The sequence below is a fragment of the Scophthalmus maximus genome, chromosome 14 (genome assembly GCF_022379125.1).
Source record: "Scophthalmus maximus strain ysfricsl-2021 chromosome 14, ASM2237912v1, whole genome shotgun sequence".
NCBI lineage: Eukaryota > Metazoa > Chordata > Actinopteri > Pleuronectiformes > Scophthalmidae > Scophthalmus > Scophthalmus maximus.
This window is the reverse complement of record NC_061528.1, coordinates 100,146-119,176: the sequence shown is the minus strand read 5'-3', so window position 1 is coordinate 119,176 and position 19,031 is coordinate 100,146. Positions and strand designations below refer to the sequence as shown.

The window sequence follows — 19,031 nt, the reverse complement described above, 5'->3', positions numbered from 1 at the left end:
TATTTGAAAATCTAATGCTAATGATTTTCATTTGAGACCATCGCAATTTCTACTGACCTCTGAGTTTAACTGACGTCTGGCAGGTGTCTTTTCCTACACTGTTTGACACTTTGCACTCGTATTCGCCAACGTCTGACGGCTCTATCCCAATGACATGCAGCGTAGACGAGCTGCCCTCGCTCACCATCTTATATTTCCTGCTCTCCATCAGAGGTTTCCTGTCTTTGAACCAGGTGATCTGGAATGGAGCTGTACCGCTCATCTCGCAGTACAGACTCACGTCCTTACCCTTCAGCCCTTCGACAGGCTGAGGGACTTTGACAAAAGATGGAGCGTCTACAAAAAGATCAGGAAACTGTTAATGTGACGAAATGACGAAATCTTAAAGCTGAGACCCGTAACATTTCATGTGACCGCGATTCAGTGACAAAAGGCCAGTAGAGATATCCTTGAAATTATGTAGTTTATGGAACTACAGTTAAGAAAGTTGCTGTTGGAGGTTGTTGGAGCTACAGCTCAGATGGTCTGACCCTGGGTTCCATTACATGTGAGAACTCGGAGCACAGAATTAGGGTTTATCTTTCCATTACAATGTCGGAACACCGACCTCCGAGTCGGAAACTGCAACTGGAATGCACCTCCGAGTCGGAATTCTGACTTGGAAGTTCGGAAAAAAATCCCCACTCTGAGTTCCGGGCTCTGAGCTCCGAATTCAGAGGTATAATGTTGTGCAGCATGAGTCCTGTGAAAGGTGGATGTGAATACTGCTAAAGTGGAAGAGTTCATGTGGAAGGCTTTTGCAACTACAGTCAAGACTGCAGAGTTGTAAATACAGTATTTGTTTGATATACAACTAAGATGGTGGAGTTTCTGTGGAAGATGGTTGGGACTACAACTAAGATGGTGGAGTTTCTGTGGAAGATGGTTGGGACTACAACTAAGATGGTGGAATTTATGTTAATGATAGTTGGAACTACAACTACAATAGCAGAACTGATGTAGAATTGGTGGTTTAAGAGCTAAATGATTAGGTCTGCTAAGGAGATTGTTTTCATCACTGTCAATTTGTGTTTTTGTCAAAAGGATCACATTAAACCTCCTGAACAGATTTCAAGTAACCTTAGTGGGAGGATGGAACATGGACCAAGAAAGAATCCATTAAATGTTGGTGTGGATCAGGACAAAGGGGTGGCGCCAGAATTTTTTTATCTCTTACTTTAACATTGTCAAATAGAACTTATTATAATTTTTATGGATCTTGATGACAAAAAGTCCAGCATATTTAAGGGACTGATATCTAAGTGTGTAAAATTCATAAGGGGCCTGTTCACAGACAAATGCTAGTTGTGGATGCTTTTCTACACTTCAGCTAAGATGGCAGAGTTGTGTAAGTGGACCGAGATGAGTTGAGTCATTGTGGAGGGACGATATCACTAACTTGAATTTGGTGGAATTACAGTTAAGACAGTTGATTTGTATCTGTTGAATCTACTAAGAATCAGGAGTGAATGAATGAATGAATTTTGTGATGCTGCATGTTGGGACTACAGCCACGATTGCAGGATTTTTGTGAAGGGATGGTGGGGCTGTCGTAGATAGTTGGTCAAACTACAGTTAAGATTGCGGAGTAGTGGAAAGATGATGGAACAGTAAACTTGGAACTACAACAAAGACGATGGAACAGATGTGGAATTTTTCTGGAACGACAGCTAAAAGTTTTGTGAAAATTGTGTATCCAAATATGTTGTTAGTGGTGCACTGATTTTGAAGAAACTAAATTTGCATAGCCAAATAAACTCTCAAATAAAAAAAACATAAGCGTAAAATTAAGGAAAATCTATCAGGCCAGTGTAGCCTGAGTATGTAACGAAACCCGACTGCACCAGATGAAAATGTTATGGACACCAGCTTTAAGCCATACAAAAAAACTTTGACAAGAACCTCTACAACACACTGAACAACCAGTGCATCAGATAGTCCAAGAAAAATAAATGACGATGAGGAAATCAGTGAGAGGCTGACCTTTAACGGTTAGTGTGCTGCTGCAGCTGATGCTGCCAGCATCATTCTGAGCTTCACAGGTGTAAACTCCATCATCATCAAAGCTGGTGGAGAGCAGTTCCAGGACTGCTACCAAGTCAACAAATGACGTCCTGTAGTTGCCCCCGTCTGTGACCTTGGTGTCGTGTTTGTACCAGGTCACTTTCAGAGGAGCTGTGCCACTGACTTTGCACTCCAGGCGGAGTGACTCGCCCTGCTTCACAAACTTAGTGGCAGGGAGTTTCAGCACAAACTCAGGTGGTTCTGAAAAGCCAAAATACAGACACGTTAGCTGCTGGAAGCATGTAAGGACGCTTTACATAGATGGTTATGACAGGGAAGGAAGCTGAGGATGTCAGCTAACAATGACAGGTTAGCAGCGGAGACAGGATGGTTGTGGAAAATACAAGTGCAACACAAAGGCAACAAATAGTTGTTGATGAGAAGCTGCAGCAGTGAAAAAAGCTTTAAATAATAACGACAAAGATGCTGCGAAGCTGAGAAAATGAGACAAAATCACTGGTTTTATCCAGCGATGCAGATGAGAGATGAAAACAGCCACGCAAGGGTTGACTTAAAAGATTAAAATCCAACCTTTGACTGTCAAGTCTGTGCTACAGCGAACAGAACCAGCATCATTGCTGACTTGGCAAGAGTAAACTCCAGTCTGGGTGACACCCACTGAAAACAGCTCTAAGAAGCAAGACTGCCCCTCCAGCCCAGTGAAACATGTGGGCCCGGTCATGAGCTCTGTGTCGTCCTTGAACCATTTGACCGTGAAGGGAGGAGTTCCCTTAAATGAGCTTTTGAAGCGAACGGTAGCATTGGGTAGAGCCGCCTGGGACTCGGGCAGCGTCATGAAGCTCGGAGGTTCTGAAGAGAACAAGATGGAGCGGGTTAAAGAGATACTCACCTTTGGGTTCGGGATTACATGACCAACCACGTTGGTGAGTAGTATCTAACCTTTGACCATGAGGGATCCACTGCATTGACAACTTCCTGCTGGATTGGTCAGTTTGCAAGAGTAAGCTCCTGCGTCAGATATCTCTAGCTGCTCAATCTCAATGGACACAGCATTGTCCTGCTGCAGCAGTTTGTGTTTAACACCACTAGAGATTTTGGTCCCGTCTTTCTGCCATTCCACACTGATGGGGAGGGAACCGGATATTTTGCAACATATCTGAACAAAGGAGCCCAATATCTCCTGCATGTCTACCAGGGGTTTGGTGAAGCTCGGGGGAATTACTTGTTCTGTTACCAAGAGAATAATAATAAAACATTTACACAGTGTTCAATGTGTCACTACGTGCCACAGGTATTTTATGATTCTCACACCAACCTAGAACGATCACTTTAACTTTACAGGAGCAGCTTCTGATGTGGTTTTCCACCTGGAAGACATACTCTCCTTCATCCTCTCTCTGAGCAGACGTAATCTTTAGGCAGCTGATGTTGTTCTCAAAGCTGGTCTTGTGCTGCCTGATGGATTGAAGCTCTTTACCATCTTTCATCCATTTCACTTTGAGCTCAGGGGAGCCTGTTACCTTACAGTCGAGACTGACTGGATCTCCGACTGTAACCTTTATCACTTCAGGTTTCTCTGTGATCTGAGGAGGCTCTACAATGCAAAGCAAAGTCAAAAATTCATCAAGTGTCTAAGCGAGTCAGGACCATGGAATGATTTGATGAATACATGAACACAGGTGTACCTTGCACAGTGAGGGCAGCAAAGCACTTATCCTGCCCAGCATCGTTCACCACCTGGCAGGTGTATTTTCCACTGTGAGTCGCCTCACAGGCAGGAATTCTAAGAGTGGCCACATTGTTCTCAAATGTTCTCTCAATCTTTGGATTCTCCAAAATCCAGTTCTCATCTTTTTGCCACTGTACAGAGAGAGTGGGTGAGCCCTGCACAACACACTGAAACTCTGCCAGTTTACCCAGAACAGTAGCAGTGTTCTCAATCCTCTTGGTAAATGTTGGTGGTTCTATCAAAGAAAACCAGTCAAATGTTAATGTAACGATCAAATATCACCTGAGAAGATAAAAATGTGTTCTTGTAATTCTGATTAGACCAACCTTTGAGCTTTAGTGTAGCTTTACAAGTACAGCTGCCCACCTCGTTAGCAACAGTACACTGATATTCACCAACATCTACAGCGTCACACTTGTGCACCTCCAGACCTACAACGCCGCTCATCTGGGAGAAGCCATGTTTTGCACTGGGTTTGATCTCCTTTGCATCTTTGTGCCATGTTATTTCAAAAGGACCTGTTCCAGCAACCTGACATTCCAAACAGGCGCTGGAGCCCTTTACAACGTCAGTCGCAGACAGCTCTCTAATGAACGATGGTGGTTCTGAGATGAGAGAAAACAATCACCAATCTTTTCTCACAAGGTCATTATTTTCTAAATATTTTATTCCACAGACTCTTGACTTTTTCTGTACATTAGGAAGAAATGTTTCCCATAGAAACAAAATCGGAGCTGTTTAAGATCCACTAAGCAAACTGTGAGTGGTGGTGGTGGTTCTCAATTTGAAATCATTTTTTTGATTTCAGAAGCTTAGCATAAAAACTCTACCGAAACCAATGCCAACAGGAGAATGTCCTACAATCTAGGAAAGGCGACCTCCCAAAGGAATTTTGTACAAAACATTCTTAAAACATCATGTCTTCTGACAGAACTAACCTTTGACCTTGAGCTCCATGCTGCAGCTCTCACTGCCAGCCTCATTACGAGCCTCACAGTAGTAAATCCCACTGTCTTTGCCATCAAGCCCACAGACTTCCAGAGTGGCCACAGAATTAATAAAGGCAATCTTGTACCGATCACTGGGGCTGATCTCCGAGCCGTCCTTGAACCAGTAGATATCTATCTCAGGTGTGCCGGTCACCTGACAGTCAAAGACTTTACTTTGACCAGGACGGACCACAGACACACGAGCTGGTGTCCGTGTGAACTTAGGAGGCTCTAAGGGATAAAATGAAACAATAGACATAACCATAAGAAAGATTATGAGGGGAAAGCTTTGACATCTATAAAGTTGATAGAGTGTAAGTTTCCATCCAAATGTTTCTCAGACTTTAATTAAATCAGTGTGTGTAAAAGAAGGAGGTGTACTATACAAGGAGTCACCAGCTAGAGGACTCTGGTCCAAATACGGACCGTAAAGAATACGTAAGAAGACATAATGCAGAATAGAAACCAAACAATAGACCTATTTTATGATTTAAGAAACTTTTTAACAGGTGTACCTAGGCCAGCCCAGTAGAGTCGTGTGGGTCCTGATGTGTTGCTATCATAAGTTTCTGGGTAACGTTACGTTTGGGAAGCAAAGAGATGTAACGTCAGACATGGCATCATGCTGCCCAAAATCCAATCAGAGCAATAGACCGTCCAAGCAGAGTGGACAGAAAAGTTCAAATTTTTTCTTCCTGTAACAAACTCAACGAGGCGGTCAAAGCTACGGATGCAGAATATAACTGAGCTCAAAGCCTCTGGATCGATCTACACGGGTCTTCTATTATTTCACTCGCAGCAGAACAGTGAGTAGACGAGTGTTGACTGACAACAGTGGATTCTAGGCGACATTAAAAGACCTTCTCAGATGAGCACATAGGTAAGAAATGCAAGGTTGCTGCGACTGAAACACTGGTAGAGAGAAAAACAAAGACATGAACTGAGAGAAAAAATGAAACGGATTCAGTCCGACAAAGGTATTTAACAGTCCGGAACTCAGCAGGAGAGGAAGCCTGATTCACTGTACGTCTTTCGTTGAAGACCCCTGAACTCTACAGTCACTTTATACAGAAAAGTTTTGAATGAAATCTATTAAGTGTGAGATGCATGTTCTATCGGAAAGTGGAGGGTCAGCATGACGCCAAAGGGAAGAAACAAATTCATTCATTGGATTCATTAAAGCATGTGAGAAAAGATGGATGGAGACATTAACTCAGTTTCACATAAAGAAGATAAGATAACCTTTGACAAAGAGTGTTGCCTGGCATGAAGTGGAGCCAACATCGTTCTGGATTTCACAGACAAAGTCTCCAGAATCTGAGGTTTTGGCAAAGAAGAGCTCCAATGAGCTGGAAGCGTTGTCTTTGATCACAGAGCAGTCAGCACTGGACAAAATCTCTTTCTTGTTTTTAAACCATTTGATGGTCAGCGGCGGCGTGCCAGAGACCAGGACGTTAAACTGGACCTTCGAGCCAGGCAGAACCTTCATGGACTCAGGCTTTTCAAGAATACATGGTGGTTCTGGAAGAGAAAAACAAACCAATGCTTGTGAAAGCTGCATATTTGACTAAAGTTCTTTCTTTTTGTGGCTTTACAACGAAGACAAAGTGCTTGCAAACCTTTAACAAAAAGGATTCCTGAGCACTGAATCGTCCCTGCTTTGTTTTTAGTCATACAGGTAAAGCTGCCACTGTCTTTACTGTCAAGACGAGAGATTTCCAAAGAAGCAACATTCTCAAAGAACGTGCATTTGTGTTTGTCATCAGTTTGGATCTCTCTCTCGTCTTTGTACCACTGAATGGTTATTGGCAGGGAGCCAGAGACGAGACAATCCAGATGAGCAAACGATCCTTTGATACCTTCTGTCTGCTTCAGTTTTCTTGTGAAAGACGGTGGAATTATTTGATCTAACATTGGTAAAAGAAAAAAAGAGGTGAGAAGAAACGTTCAAAGTAAAATGAAGTTAAATAAAACAAATGTGAGGTTCTATCGAACACATTAAGAACTGACCAAGAACGGTGAGCGTCGCTTCGCAAAAACTTTGGCCGACATCATTTGAAACCTCAAAGGTGTATTCACCGCCATCACTTTTCTGAGTTTTGATAATCTTAAGCACAGAGCTAGTGTCCGTGCTCTGTACTTTATATCTCTGGCCTGATGTTATTTCCTTGCCTTCCTTCAGCCATCGGGCCTTCAGGGCTTTTGTGCCTGAGAACCTGGCCTCCAGCGTGGCTGGATCCCCCTGAGTCACACTGACAGACTTGGCCTCCTCTGTGACCTTCGCTGGCTCTGAGATGTCAAACAGAACTGTCAACAAAGAATCTGGTCCCTGACGTACGATATTACAGAGATGGACTAAGAAGGAAACTTAAAACACTTGAAGGAAACTTCATGGTAGTAAAATTAAAAATGTTTGACATCATGAGTTGATAAACATCATCAAACATTATTCATTTTCAAATACACGTTCACCAACCTTTGACTGTCAACACAGCAGAGCAGGTTTGGCTCCCGGCCTGATTCTGCACCTGGCAGGAGTATTTGCCGCCATGTTTGCTCTGTAAATGGTTGATGTGCAGCAGAGCAGTCTGGTTCTCATATGTAATCTGAATGTTTTCAGCCTCTTTGAGCTCATGGTTGTCTTTAAGCCAGGACACAGTCATAGGTTCTGAGCCCTTCAGTGTGCACCTTAGAGAAACCTCCTTCCCCACCAACAAACTGAGGTTCTCCAGCTTTTGCACAAAAGATGGTGGTTCTACAAGGATAAAATTAAGACTAATATTATTGGCATCTTGAAATCCCAACCTCGCAGATTCAGACTTCATAAATCCATAACATCTGAACCAACCTTTGAGAGTAACTTGACAATCACAGGAGGCCCTCCCCACTTCATTCTCAACCACACACTGGTACGAACCGACATCTCCGGCCTCCACTGCAAGCACCTGTAAGGTTATCAGCTCCTCTTTCACAGTGATCCTGTGTCTCTTGTCATTCCTAATCAGCTTTGTGTTTTTATAAAACGACACAGTGATAGGGGCAGAACCGGAGACTTGGCTTTCCAGCATCATCTCAGAACCTTTCACCACATCTTTTGGCTCCAAGCTACGCACAAACGATGGTGGTTCTAGGAGAAAACATCGTACGTGTGAGGACTTACACTGGACTACACAAGAATGATGTGATGGTGATACCAAATAACAAACTAAAAAAATTATCGGCATTTTATTAGGACACTGAAGATTTGTTTTTCTGAATGACGTCTTCAGTTCCGATGACATAAAACCCTTTCTCAATTTTTTGAGGCTCTGATCCATTTTAGTCATCGTCTCACGAGTTATGTACTGGTCCACCAGCATGACGTCTTGACAACACTCATGCTGGTTTGTCATTAGAACTGAAGAAAACCCAAATGTCGTCAATGTCACAATAAAGTCTTAAATCAACACTATGCAACTGTTCCTGGGCAGCAGCGCCCTCTGCAGTCTCACATGGTTATTAACTCTGTCTGGCTTTGTGTGAAAGCAATGAAGTGGTTTTCATCTATGAAAAAACCAAAGTGTTGAGCGGAGAAATCAACACTTTTCAAAGTTTTAAATTTTTTAACAGTTTGCTGCTGAATGTTGAACATAAACGCTGTTTTTTACAGTTCCGCTTCACTCTGGAACTCACTGGGCCTGATTGTTTCAGTTGAATCTTTGACTTTCAGTCAGTTCCACACTTCTCACAGGAGATCATACCTGCTCACCAGAGTAACATAGAGACAGAACAGAATGACAGAGGCTCCATCCTTCATGTTCACACTCACTGAACCATCAACAGCATTTACAAGATGAAGGTTTAAGGTGACAAAAGTTGCATGATGTTGCTTTAATCCATTAATGTTTTATTGGGAACTCCAACAAAAGCAGTTTAAGTGACAGTTCTGGGAGAAGCATCTGTAAACCTGAACCAACCTTTAACTGTCACAGTGCTGCTGCAGCGGTCACTACCAGCCTCGCTGGACGCCTCACACACATAATCTCCACTATCCTCTACAATACAGTCGACCACTTCCAAGGATGCCACTAAGTCAGTCACAGCCATTGTGTATTTATGACTGGAGCTGATCTCCAACTCATCTTTGAACCACTTGAAAGTGATAACGGGGCTGCCCGTCACTCTGCACTCCAGCCTGGCCGAGTCACTGCTGGTAACGAGCTTGGTCGTCTCAAGCTTCCTCACAAACACGGGAGGTTCTGAGAGAAGAGGTTAACATTCGTTATCAGATGGAAGACATTATGTTAGTATCAAAAGGTGTATTGATGTCACTCGGGAAGGGCAGGACATGTTCATGCAGCCGCATATGACACTGAAGATGGGCACCTTTCACAAAGAGCACCACGGTGCAATCCACCTTCCCAGCATCGTTGGAGACTTGGCATGTGTATTTGGCAGAATCACTGGGTTTCACAGAGTGAAGCTCCAAAGAGCTTGAAGAGGCGTCTTTCTTTATGAAACATGTGCCTCCAGTTATAATCTCTTTCTCCTCTCTGAACCACTTAACAGACAAAGGAGCTGTTCCAGTGAAGGCTGCTTTGAAGGAAATGGTGGTTCCTGGTATAACATCCTGGTTCTCTGGTTTCATGGTGAACACTGGGGGCTCTGGTGGCCGGTGACAAAACAAAATTTGCATTTCATATAAGCATGAAATCGCTCAAGGATGGTACACAACAAGTAGCACAGCAAGAGAAAAGCAGTCACCACCTTTGACATAGAGCGTGCCGCTGGTTTCTTTAAAGCCGGCTGAATTGGTGGCTCTGCATTTGTAAACTCCAGAGTCAGCCTTCTCCAGCCGAATTATTCTCAGTGTAGCAGAGCTGTCTTTGAACTCAGGCTGGAATTTGGATCCAGGCATGATCTCCTGGTCATCTTTGAACCAAGATATGGTCATCGGTTGGGACCCCGACACCTTAGACTCCATGGAGATGTCATTACCAACATTGCCATCAACTCTTTTCAGGGTCTTGGTGAAAGTGGGAGGCATTATGCGATCTGGTTGTTGAAAGAGACATCTCATGTGTTAAAACAGTTTCATTGTGAATCACTAAGCAGATGAAACTCCCTTAAACACACTGTCTTTACTTACAATTGAAACTACTGCAACGTTGTAAGACCTCAACTTAATGTACATACAAAAACATGTAACAGTACGAACTAGCGACTAAAGTGACTAGAACTTGTTTATTTGTAAAACAGAAACTAGGAACTAACCTAAGACAGTGACTGAGCTTGTGCACTGGTCTTTCCCAACTTTATTCAACACCTCCATCTTGTACTCTGAAGTATCTCCTTTCTCTGCCGCAAGAATCTTCATGGTGGCAACATTGTCCTTCAGAGTCATCTTATATTTACGGCCACTTATCATCTCCTTCCCATCTTTAAACCATTTCACTTTGAGGTCTGGGCTTCCAGATATGGTGCACTCCAATGTGGCTGAATCTCCTGCAGTCACACTAATGGACTCGGCAGGTTCTACGATTCTGGCAGGTTCTGAGATAAGACAAACCCGTTTGTTATTGAGGACACAAGAATCGATAAAACTCAATTTCGGAACTAAAATTTCTGCATCAAATGTCATCTGACCTTGCACAGTCAAGGTGGCTTCACATTTTTGTTGCCCAGCCTCGTTCTCAGCATGACACGAGTACTTGCCGCCATGGCTGATAGCGACTGTTGTTATTAACAAGCTGGCAACATTGTTCTCAAACACCACCTTGATATTTGGATCATCGTCTCTCAGTATTTCAGAGTCTTTCATCCATTTAACAGTGATGGGAGCTGAGCCCTTAATGGTTCCCTGTAGTTTGACTGTATTTCCCAACACTGCTGTGGCACTCTCTACCCTCTTTGAGAAGGTCGGTGGCTCTGTAAAGACACATTATCAGTTAAAACTGAATCTAAGGCGTGAGATAAAAGCACAATCGATAACTCAGGTTTACTAACCTTTAAGTTTAGCTAAGGCCTTAGTGGCAACTTTCCCCACATCATTGGATATGACACACTGATAATCTCCAACATCTGCACTTTCAAAGGTCTGGATCTCCAGTCTTGACAAGGAATCTTGGGAGATTATTTTATATTTCTGATCACCGGTGATGGTTTTCTTATTTTTTAACCAACTGATTTCAAAAGGACCCGTCCCTGTGATCTCACACTCCAGCTGAGCTGCGGCTCCCTTCACCGCCTCCACTGTCTGAAGCTCTTTTCTAATGGTAGGTGGCTCTGGTGTCAAAGTGTGTGTTGTTAATACCAAAAGTTGTATGAACTGAACAGTGAATGAAAGGTAAATGAGTAAAGACATGACAAACCTTTAACAGCGATAAGAGTGTTGCAGCTCTCGCTGCCGGCATTATTCGACACCTCGCAGGTGTAACTTCCACTGTCCATGACAAGAAGGTTCATTATCTCCAAAGTGGCAACTCCATTTTTGGAAGAGATTTTATATTTTTCTCCATCACTGAGGTCTCTCTCATTCCAGAACCAGTGTATGTGAAGTTGGGGCGATCCTTTGACAGTGCACTGTAAGCGTGCAGCTATACCCTGTTTCCATGTTATCTTAGATTCCATTTTCTTGACAAAGGCTGGGGGCTCTGAAATCAGTGTTCAGGTAAGAAACACCAAGATTTTTAAACATTTTTAAAAGAAGAAAAAGTAAAAAAAATAAAAATAAAAATAACCAAACAGAAGAATCCAAAAGAGAAGGTAAGAAGACAGCAGTGCACAGTGTTAGTATCAGCTCGCAGTTGTCAGCAATAACCCACCAGCTCATTTGAAGGAATACATATTTTCATCAAAGCTAACGGAAAGATCATTGTTTAGATCTTACCTTGAACTGTCACCACAGCCTCACAGGACGAGCTCCCAGCCTCATTAGTGGCTGTGCACACATATTTCCCAGAGTCCTTCACTTTGGACTTGGGTATCTCAAGTACAGCCACCTTGTCCTCAAAGGACAGTTTAGAATCCATGCTCTGGTGGACTTTCTTGCCATCCCTGGTCCAGGTGATGGTTACACCTGTGTCCTCATCCACCTGGCACTCCAGTCTCAGCAGGTCATTGACAGCAGCTGACACTGACTCAAAGGTCTTAACAAAGCTGGGCTTGTTGATAACCTTGAGTTCTGCAGTAAAGGTCGCAGTTCCGACGCTGTTGGAGGCCTTGCACAGGTACACTCCCTGATCGGTCAGCTCAAGAGATTGAATGTGAAAGGAATACTTGTTCTTTTCACATTTCATGACATGTTTCCCCTCAGGGGAGATGGCTATGTTGTCCTTGTGCCACACAACCTCCATGGGTGAGGATCCAGTGAGCGAGCACTGGAACACAGCTTGTTTGCCCACATATAAAGTCATTGGGTCTGGTTTTGATACAAATATCGGCGGGTACATTTCTATGGAGAGCAGGTAGAACATACAAAATTTTGAACCAAAAGTGCAGTCCCAACTTGTTGAACGATGTAGGTTTAAACATGAGAACATATCATATCTTGCCAAACGTGACACCAGATACAGTTTTTAAACACATCATCACATGCATATGTGTATATAATTCTCTCTCTCTCTCAAACACAGAGTAAAGTGATGATTTGAAAAATGTCCCACAGGGTCTTACCGGTGACGATGAGCGAGGTGGTGCAGCTGTCGGTGCCTTGCTGGTTTGAAGCCTTGCAGGTGAATTCACCGCTGTCGGCTTTGACTGGGTTCAGGAGCTCCAGAGAGGAACTGCTGTGGGTGCTGAGGATCCGATACTTGTCGCTCTGTCTGATCTCAACTCCAGACTTGTACCATTTGAAGGTCACACTTGGAGCCTCCTCAATCTCACATTCGAGCTTGGCGTGGTCACCAACATTTATCTCCAGGGGTGTGATTTTCTGCCTAAAGACAGGTGGCACTGAGGCACACACAGACAGAGTAAAGGGCAAATGTTAGAAATGCAATCTATGAAACGGGTAAAAAAAAAAAACATTTGACAGATAAGGAACAAATATGGTGAAATGTAAAACAATGGTGGACAGCAAGTCAGGAGTGACTGTGGAGGAGAAAGATAGCAAGAACATTAGCCCCATGGTTTCAAACAAACTGCCTGAAAGACGATGTTAAGATTGTACATGATCCTCATGGGGCTAGGGTTCAAGCTAAAGGGAGGAAAGACAAAGGATTTGTGGACGATGAAGCAATGTCAAGTTGAAGCCCTGAGATCATGCAAGGGGAAATTGCAGAAATGGAGAGAATGAACCAAAGGGAATGTGACAGAACATGGGCTTAAAACAAAGGAACCTTTGCCCATCGACATGCCATAGTGACCATGGAAAGACTGTGAACATTGCCTGAAGGCCGGGATCACCACAACCATTAAAGCAAGGTGCTTGTCTTCGACTGAGTCTTAAGCTAGACTTGCATGGCAGTGATGGTTCTGGTCTTTAGGTTGTTACTGACCATTACATGATATGGAATAAACAAGACATGGTGAGTTAGTACAATCCAGTGGCCCATGCCGAGCTATGAAATGAATAAAGAGACCAAAGTGACAAATGCATCATTGAAAGTGAAGACAAAGGTCTGAAATGAACCAGTCTATGTGAATGATTAGTTGTTCTCCGAGAAAATGGATGAATGAGTGAATGAATGACACAATGATTTTTCCTTTTGTCAAACCTCTTGAGACCACAGTGAGTCTTGAAGATGTTGTCGTCCTGCCGGTATCATTCTCAGCCTCACAAACATATTCTCCTTGATGCTTCTCCTTCACAACCTTGTTGATAACCAGTGTGTATGTGTCATGGTCTTTAGAACACTTGAACTCTTTGCCAGATTTTACCAATTGTCCATTGAAAAACCAATTAACTTTGGTAACATACTTAACTGTGGCACTAAAGGTTACTTTACTATCTTCTTCAATAGATAGGTCTTCAAGGGAGGTGACTATTACAGGGTGCTCTCTCTGTTCTGGCCTGGACACTGTTATCTCCTCTTTGAAGATCTCCTCCCTATGCTCCCTCTGGATGCTGGCATCCACCACCTGTTCGGTGGGGACAGTGGAATGAGGAAGGGCAGTGGTAAGAATAGCTGCCCCTTCGTCTCTTTCTCGGCTTCTCAGCTCTACAGACCTCACCTCCTGGCTTGACACCTGCACCGACTGCTCAAAAGCTGTGTGAGCCTCAGTGGAAATTTTCATCTGGGATGAGATGAACTGTTCCATTTTTGCTGCCTTAGATTCCTGCATCACAACCTGTTGTTCAGCTGCAGCACATTCAACTGCTGTTTTAGGCTCTGTCTTAAGTGCAGCAACCTGAGATTTAATGCCGGTGAAATCTGCTGCACTCTCTGCCACGCTCACAGTCTCTACCATTGACGACAACATTTGCTTAGAGCTTGCCGAGGTTACGTGTGCCCTCTGAGGTTTGTCAAGCTGCATAGTGCCTGGCTGTTCTGAAGCAAGAACATGAGCTTCCTGGTACAATATGGAGTGGAAAGCTGCATGAAGTTCAGTTCTGAGGTCAGCGGTCTGAGGGTATTTACCCTCAATAGCCAGAGTGATCTCCATGGGGGCACCTGTGGTTGTAATAAGGTATGTGAACATGGCCCGTTTGGGCTCTCGTTGAACCTTCACTTCCTGTACTTCTACAGCTTGTAACCTGTCTACGACATCAGCCAGTAACACTGGCTGGTCCCTGGCAGTAGCAGACTGTAAGGCGTCTCTCAGCTGATGCCGTATATTCAGGCTGGATGGTTTGGGAATCTGAATTACAAACATCATCTCTTTGGGAAGAGCTGTGCTGTCTTTTGATTCGGATGCCATAAGGGACAGTTTAGGCTGTGTGGTGACAGCAACTTTAGTGGACTCAGATTTGGTGATCTCCTGAGAGAGCCCACCCGTAAATATCTGCTTCTCATCCATCACTATCGACTGCCTGACCGACTGGCCCTCCTGGATCTGAACTGCAAAGTCCTGTTCTGCTGCCTCTAGAAGGACACTACTCTCAGTGGAGATCTCCTTCTCCTCGATCTGAACAGGCTCTGAGGGAACTTTTGGCTCTACAGCCATATGGCAAGTGCATTTATCCGCAGCAGTAAGATTCACTGTGTGACCCTCTTCTAGGGCCTGACTATCTGCCACACTGGTGACATGTATCACATTCCAGCGATCCTCCCTCTGCACCAAAGCCCGCTGTTGCTTGATGTCAGTCGTAACTGGCATTTCCTTTGGAAGCTGCATGGGCTGGTAGGAGAGCTGGAGGATGTTTTGTGGCCTGGGCTCAGTTCGAAGCTGAGACTGAACTCCAGTCACAGACAAATCTAGCTCCATGTGATAATTTGCTGTGAGCTCCCTTCTCTCTTCTGAGATGGCTGCATGGCTCCTGGTTTTTTCCTGTTTCTGTGCTGCCACCTGCTGATTTGGCTTCTCAGTAATGAGAATGCCCTCTTTGGGTAGCGCCTCCACAGGTTGTGTTGACTGGAGATGCAGTAAAGTAGGGCCCTCTTTCTGGGGCTGAATGGTCATAGTGCTGGCCTTGGCCTCAAACTCTGATGTGTCCTCACAAACTACAGTCCTCTGCTCATCCTGGCTAACAGTGTGCAGTAGAGTGGGACTTTTCCTGGTTCTTGCCTGCTCTGGGACTGGTTTCTCACAGGTGAAGCTACTTTCAGACGGGAGGAGGTCCTGGTCTGTGATAACCTGCAGGTGCAACAACTGCTCCCCTTCTACCTGAGACTGAATGGACATTGCACTGGATATACTTGGCAGCTCCTGTGAGAGCTCAGCCTGCAGCATCTGCTTCTCTTCAGCCGCTAGAGCTGCCTTCATGATTTCATCCTTACAAAGACGGGCTGACTCCTCAGCAGGCCTCTGCACGGAAAATTTTGTCTCCTTGGAAAGAGTCTGTTTAGACTCGCTGACCAAAGCCAAGACAGGTCGGTGCTGTTCTTTCCTAATGGAAGAGCTTACAGCAGAATCTGCTGTTGCTAGTTCAGATGTGTGACCTTCTGCAAGAAGCTGTTGTTCTGCAGACTGGGCCGAGTATAAAATCTTAACTCCTTCCTTAACCTTGTAACTCTTCTCCTGCTGTGGCATGGGGATGTCCTGAAACTGCTCTTTAAGGATAGACAGTTGTGACTCAACTTGATGCCCGCTAACTAGATGTTTAGGTTCTGAAGTGGGCCTGACCATCACAGACTTCCTGGCAGCCAGAGGTTCTGTGCTAACAGTAGAGAGTGGGTTGAGCTCCTCAGCAACAGCTGTCATCACCTTTGACCTTTTTTCTCTAGCTGCCTGAACCTCAATGACCTCAGGGCTTTGAATACGATCACAGTGCTGCTCTGTGAAGTCCTGACTCTCTTCGACAGACGATGTAAATGTTGCCATATGAAGCTGCTTTGCAGGAACAGCTGAGGCCTGAGGGGGGTGGGTAGGAACCACAGACACCCTCTCCTCCATCTCATGAGACTGAAGCACTGCTGCCTGGTGGGTCAGCTGCTCACGATGAATAGTTGCAGCAGAGATATCTAGCTCTCTAAGAGAGCCCACTTGCTCGCTGGGAATTATCTGCCGGTCTTCAGTGCCGATGGTGTAAACCATCTGATCTGACCTGGCTCTGTCCTGGCCTGGGAGGCTGACCTGGTACAAGCGAGACTCGGTTGCCTGTTCGGTCATTGAAACCTTATAACCTTTCTTCTGAACGACTGTCAGCTGCTCCTGTTTGTGAGAAACAGAGACAGATTCTCTAAACACCACAAGCTCAGCACTACAAGCTGCCTCCCCAAAACGGTTAGAGGCTTTACAGGTATACAAGCCACTGTCTTCCTGTTTGATGCTCTTCAAATAGATTGAGCCAGATCCATCTGGGTTGACTGTAATTACATAGTTTCTACTTGGCTGGATCTGGAAAGCTCCCTTGAACCACTTCACATCAGGGACAGGATCACCGCTGGCCTTGTAATTAAAATAAACCTCTCCTCCTTCCAAGCACCTCACAGGTTGGATCTGTACCGTGAAAGTCGGAGGCTGACCTGTGATCTTGAACATCTTCTCAACCCATTTCTCTGCTTGGCTAACATCAGGCTTTTTCACTTCTAGGTACGTGGTGCATGTTGTCTGTCCAAATCTGTTGGTGGCAGTGCAGGAGTACTCGCCTTCATACTCAGATGTGACCTTTGTGATTACTAACATGTACTCCTCCCTCTCCTCAATCAGCTGGTATATTGAGGAGCTCTTAATCTCTTTTCCGTTATGAGACCATTGAACCGTCGGCTTCGGAAAGCCGGACACTTTGATGGTGAACCTGGCAGTTTCCCCGGTGGTCACAGCTGCTGGGGAGAGCTGGCTGAGGAAAACTGGCTTTTCTTTTTTCTTCTCTAAAGTGGAAGAGTAACGTTTGGATTCTGGTTTGAGTTCAAGTGTTTTTGTTTTCTGTGGTAACTGGACACCAGTGTAGTAGGTTTCCTCTTGTTCCTCCACAGTGGTGATGGTGGTGCTACAACGTTCTGTCAGGAAATATTGAGCAAGACTGAAAATATGTCCACAACACAAAAACTATCATATTAATTCATAAAAATAAATACGAGGGCTTTCCTTCAGTTCAGAAATTCTTAGTCAACTAATAGTTATGGGATTTCTCCCAAAAACCATTAAGTTGATTAAAGACACAAACATAGTCATGACATTTTATTTAGACTTTGGATTTTAATTTTCTCCAACCTCATTTCTAACCCAAATTACGAAAAAGAAAAATATTAACATGTAGTCTCTGAGTTGATAAACACAATTCTTCGACTAAGTCAATAAAGACAGCCCTACTACGAACTATATGTCACTAAAATATGAAACCGGTATGAAACAATATGTGTGTGGTGTCACACAAATATGAAACCACACACATATTAACAGTAACATATAATGTTTTAACGGTGAATGACTTCACGTAAGCGCCGCCAAGCGCTGACAGAGTAAAAAAAACACATTTTCCCCAAAAGAAAAGATGATTCTCAGCTAAAGAAAGTGATTCATTTCTCTGGTTAATTGTTTGTGATGATAAATCAAAAAGTTTGGTTTCATTCTTAAGGTTTGCTTTTAACTTTAATTACTGTTCGATTTTAATAATTTTCTAAATTAATAATGATGATATTATGATCATAATTATAAGCTAAATAGACAAAAAAACATTTAAATCTCACACAAGTAAAAATAGCTTTTGCATTTTTTCACAATGATCACATGAGGGTTTGATGCATCAATGTACATTCAGTCTGTTTCACTTAATTATTATACTTTATACTAGGTTTAGTCTAGTAATTATATTGAACGAAATTAAATGATACCAACATGCAGTGGTTTTTCCTTTGGTCCTTAAATTTGCTAAAATGAACGTTTGGTAATTTTAGAAAATAATTGTTTTTTTTAAAAAAAAGTTCAGACTCAAACTGTAGATCATCAAATATTTTAATATACAAACTCTGAGATAAACCAACATGGTGTCTGTACAAATAATCCAGTAATTTCTATCTCAATGCCAAATTTGCTTTTACTTCTTCCCTAATACATTGTACTCATTCATGCTTAAAATTACACATATGTACAAAACATCAAAACTTACATTTAAATTTAGAAAAGGGTTAGTTTTATCTATTTTTGAATTAGTTATCAATCAACTTTACTACGGAGTACCAACTTACTTCAAGATCCAAAAACAACTTTCACAAGCAGCAAACTCACACAGAAATCCAATATGGCAACAAAATGACTAAATCAACTGAATCATTCATGTGATATGACAATATATTCTAGAGATTCTGTAATTTACTCTTGATATTGTGAGTGCTTGAAATGTTAATTTTGGAATTATTAGAATTGATTTTAATTCTAATAAGTATTAAATTGATCAATAATACGTTTTACAGTTTTAGTCTCTATTATTGACCTCTGCCAAGGAGGTTATGTTTTCACCTGTCCGTTTGTTTGTCAACAGGATGAAAAACCCCGAAACAGATTTCCAGTAGACTTGGTGGAAGGACTTAACACGGACCAAGAAATAATCTATTAAATGTTGGTGTGGATCTGGACCAAGGGGCGGAGGCAGGATTTTTTAAAAATCTCTTTCTTTAACATTGTGAGAGATAAGGTGAGATGAAAACATTCAGACACATTTAGTGACTGATTCTATGAGTGTGAGAGGTTTGGTTTAGATCCAAATAAAAATCTAGTGGATTCAAATA

At 43.2% G+C, this 19,031-nt stretch overlaps 1 protein-coding gene across 11 annotated transcripts in view; it reads right to left on the bottom strand.

The window, feature by feature from the left end:
• Nucleotides 1-19,031, bottom strand: part of ttn.2 (titin, tandem duplicate 2) — a 188,528-nt gene that overhangs the window by 133,576 nt on the left and 35,921 nt on the right. For 9 of the 11 annotated variants that reach the window (XM_047337112.1, XM_047337113.1, XM_047337114.1 and 6 more), the window contains exons 38-40: nt 12,436-12,714; nt 2,023-2,304; nt 58-336 (exon numbers count right to left, since the gene is read on the bottom strand). In XM_047337112.1, the coding sequence (XP_047193068.1) occupies nt 58-336; nt 2,023-2,304; nt 12,436-12,714 (840 nt within the window). Of the gene's footprint in view, nt 1-57; nt 337-2,022; nt 2,305-2,634; nt 2,914-3,003; nt 3,292-3,379; nt 3,659-3,749; nt 4,029-4,119; nt 4,399-4,731; nt 5,014-6,024; nt 6,304-6,401; nt 6,690-6,792; nt 7,072-7,258; nt 7,538-7,630; nt 7,869-12,435; nt 12,715-19,031 lie in introns of those variants that run through there. The other 2 variants (XM_047337122.1, XM_047337118.1) reach the window with 2 other exon arrangements.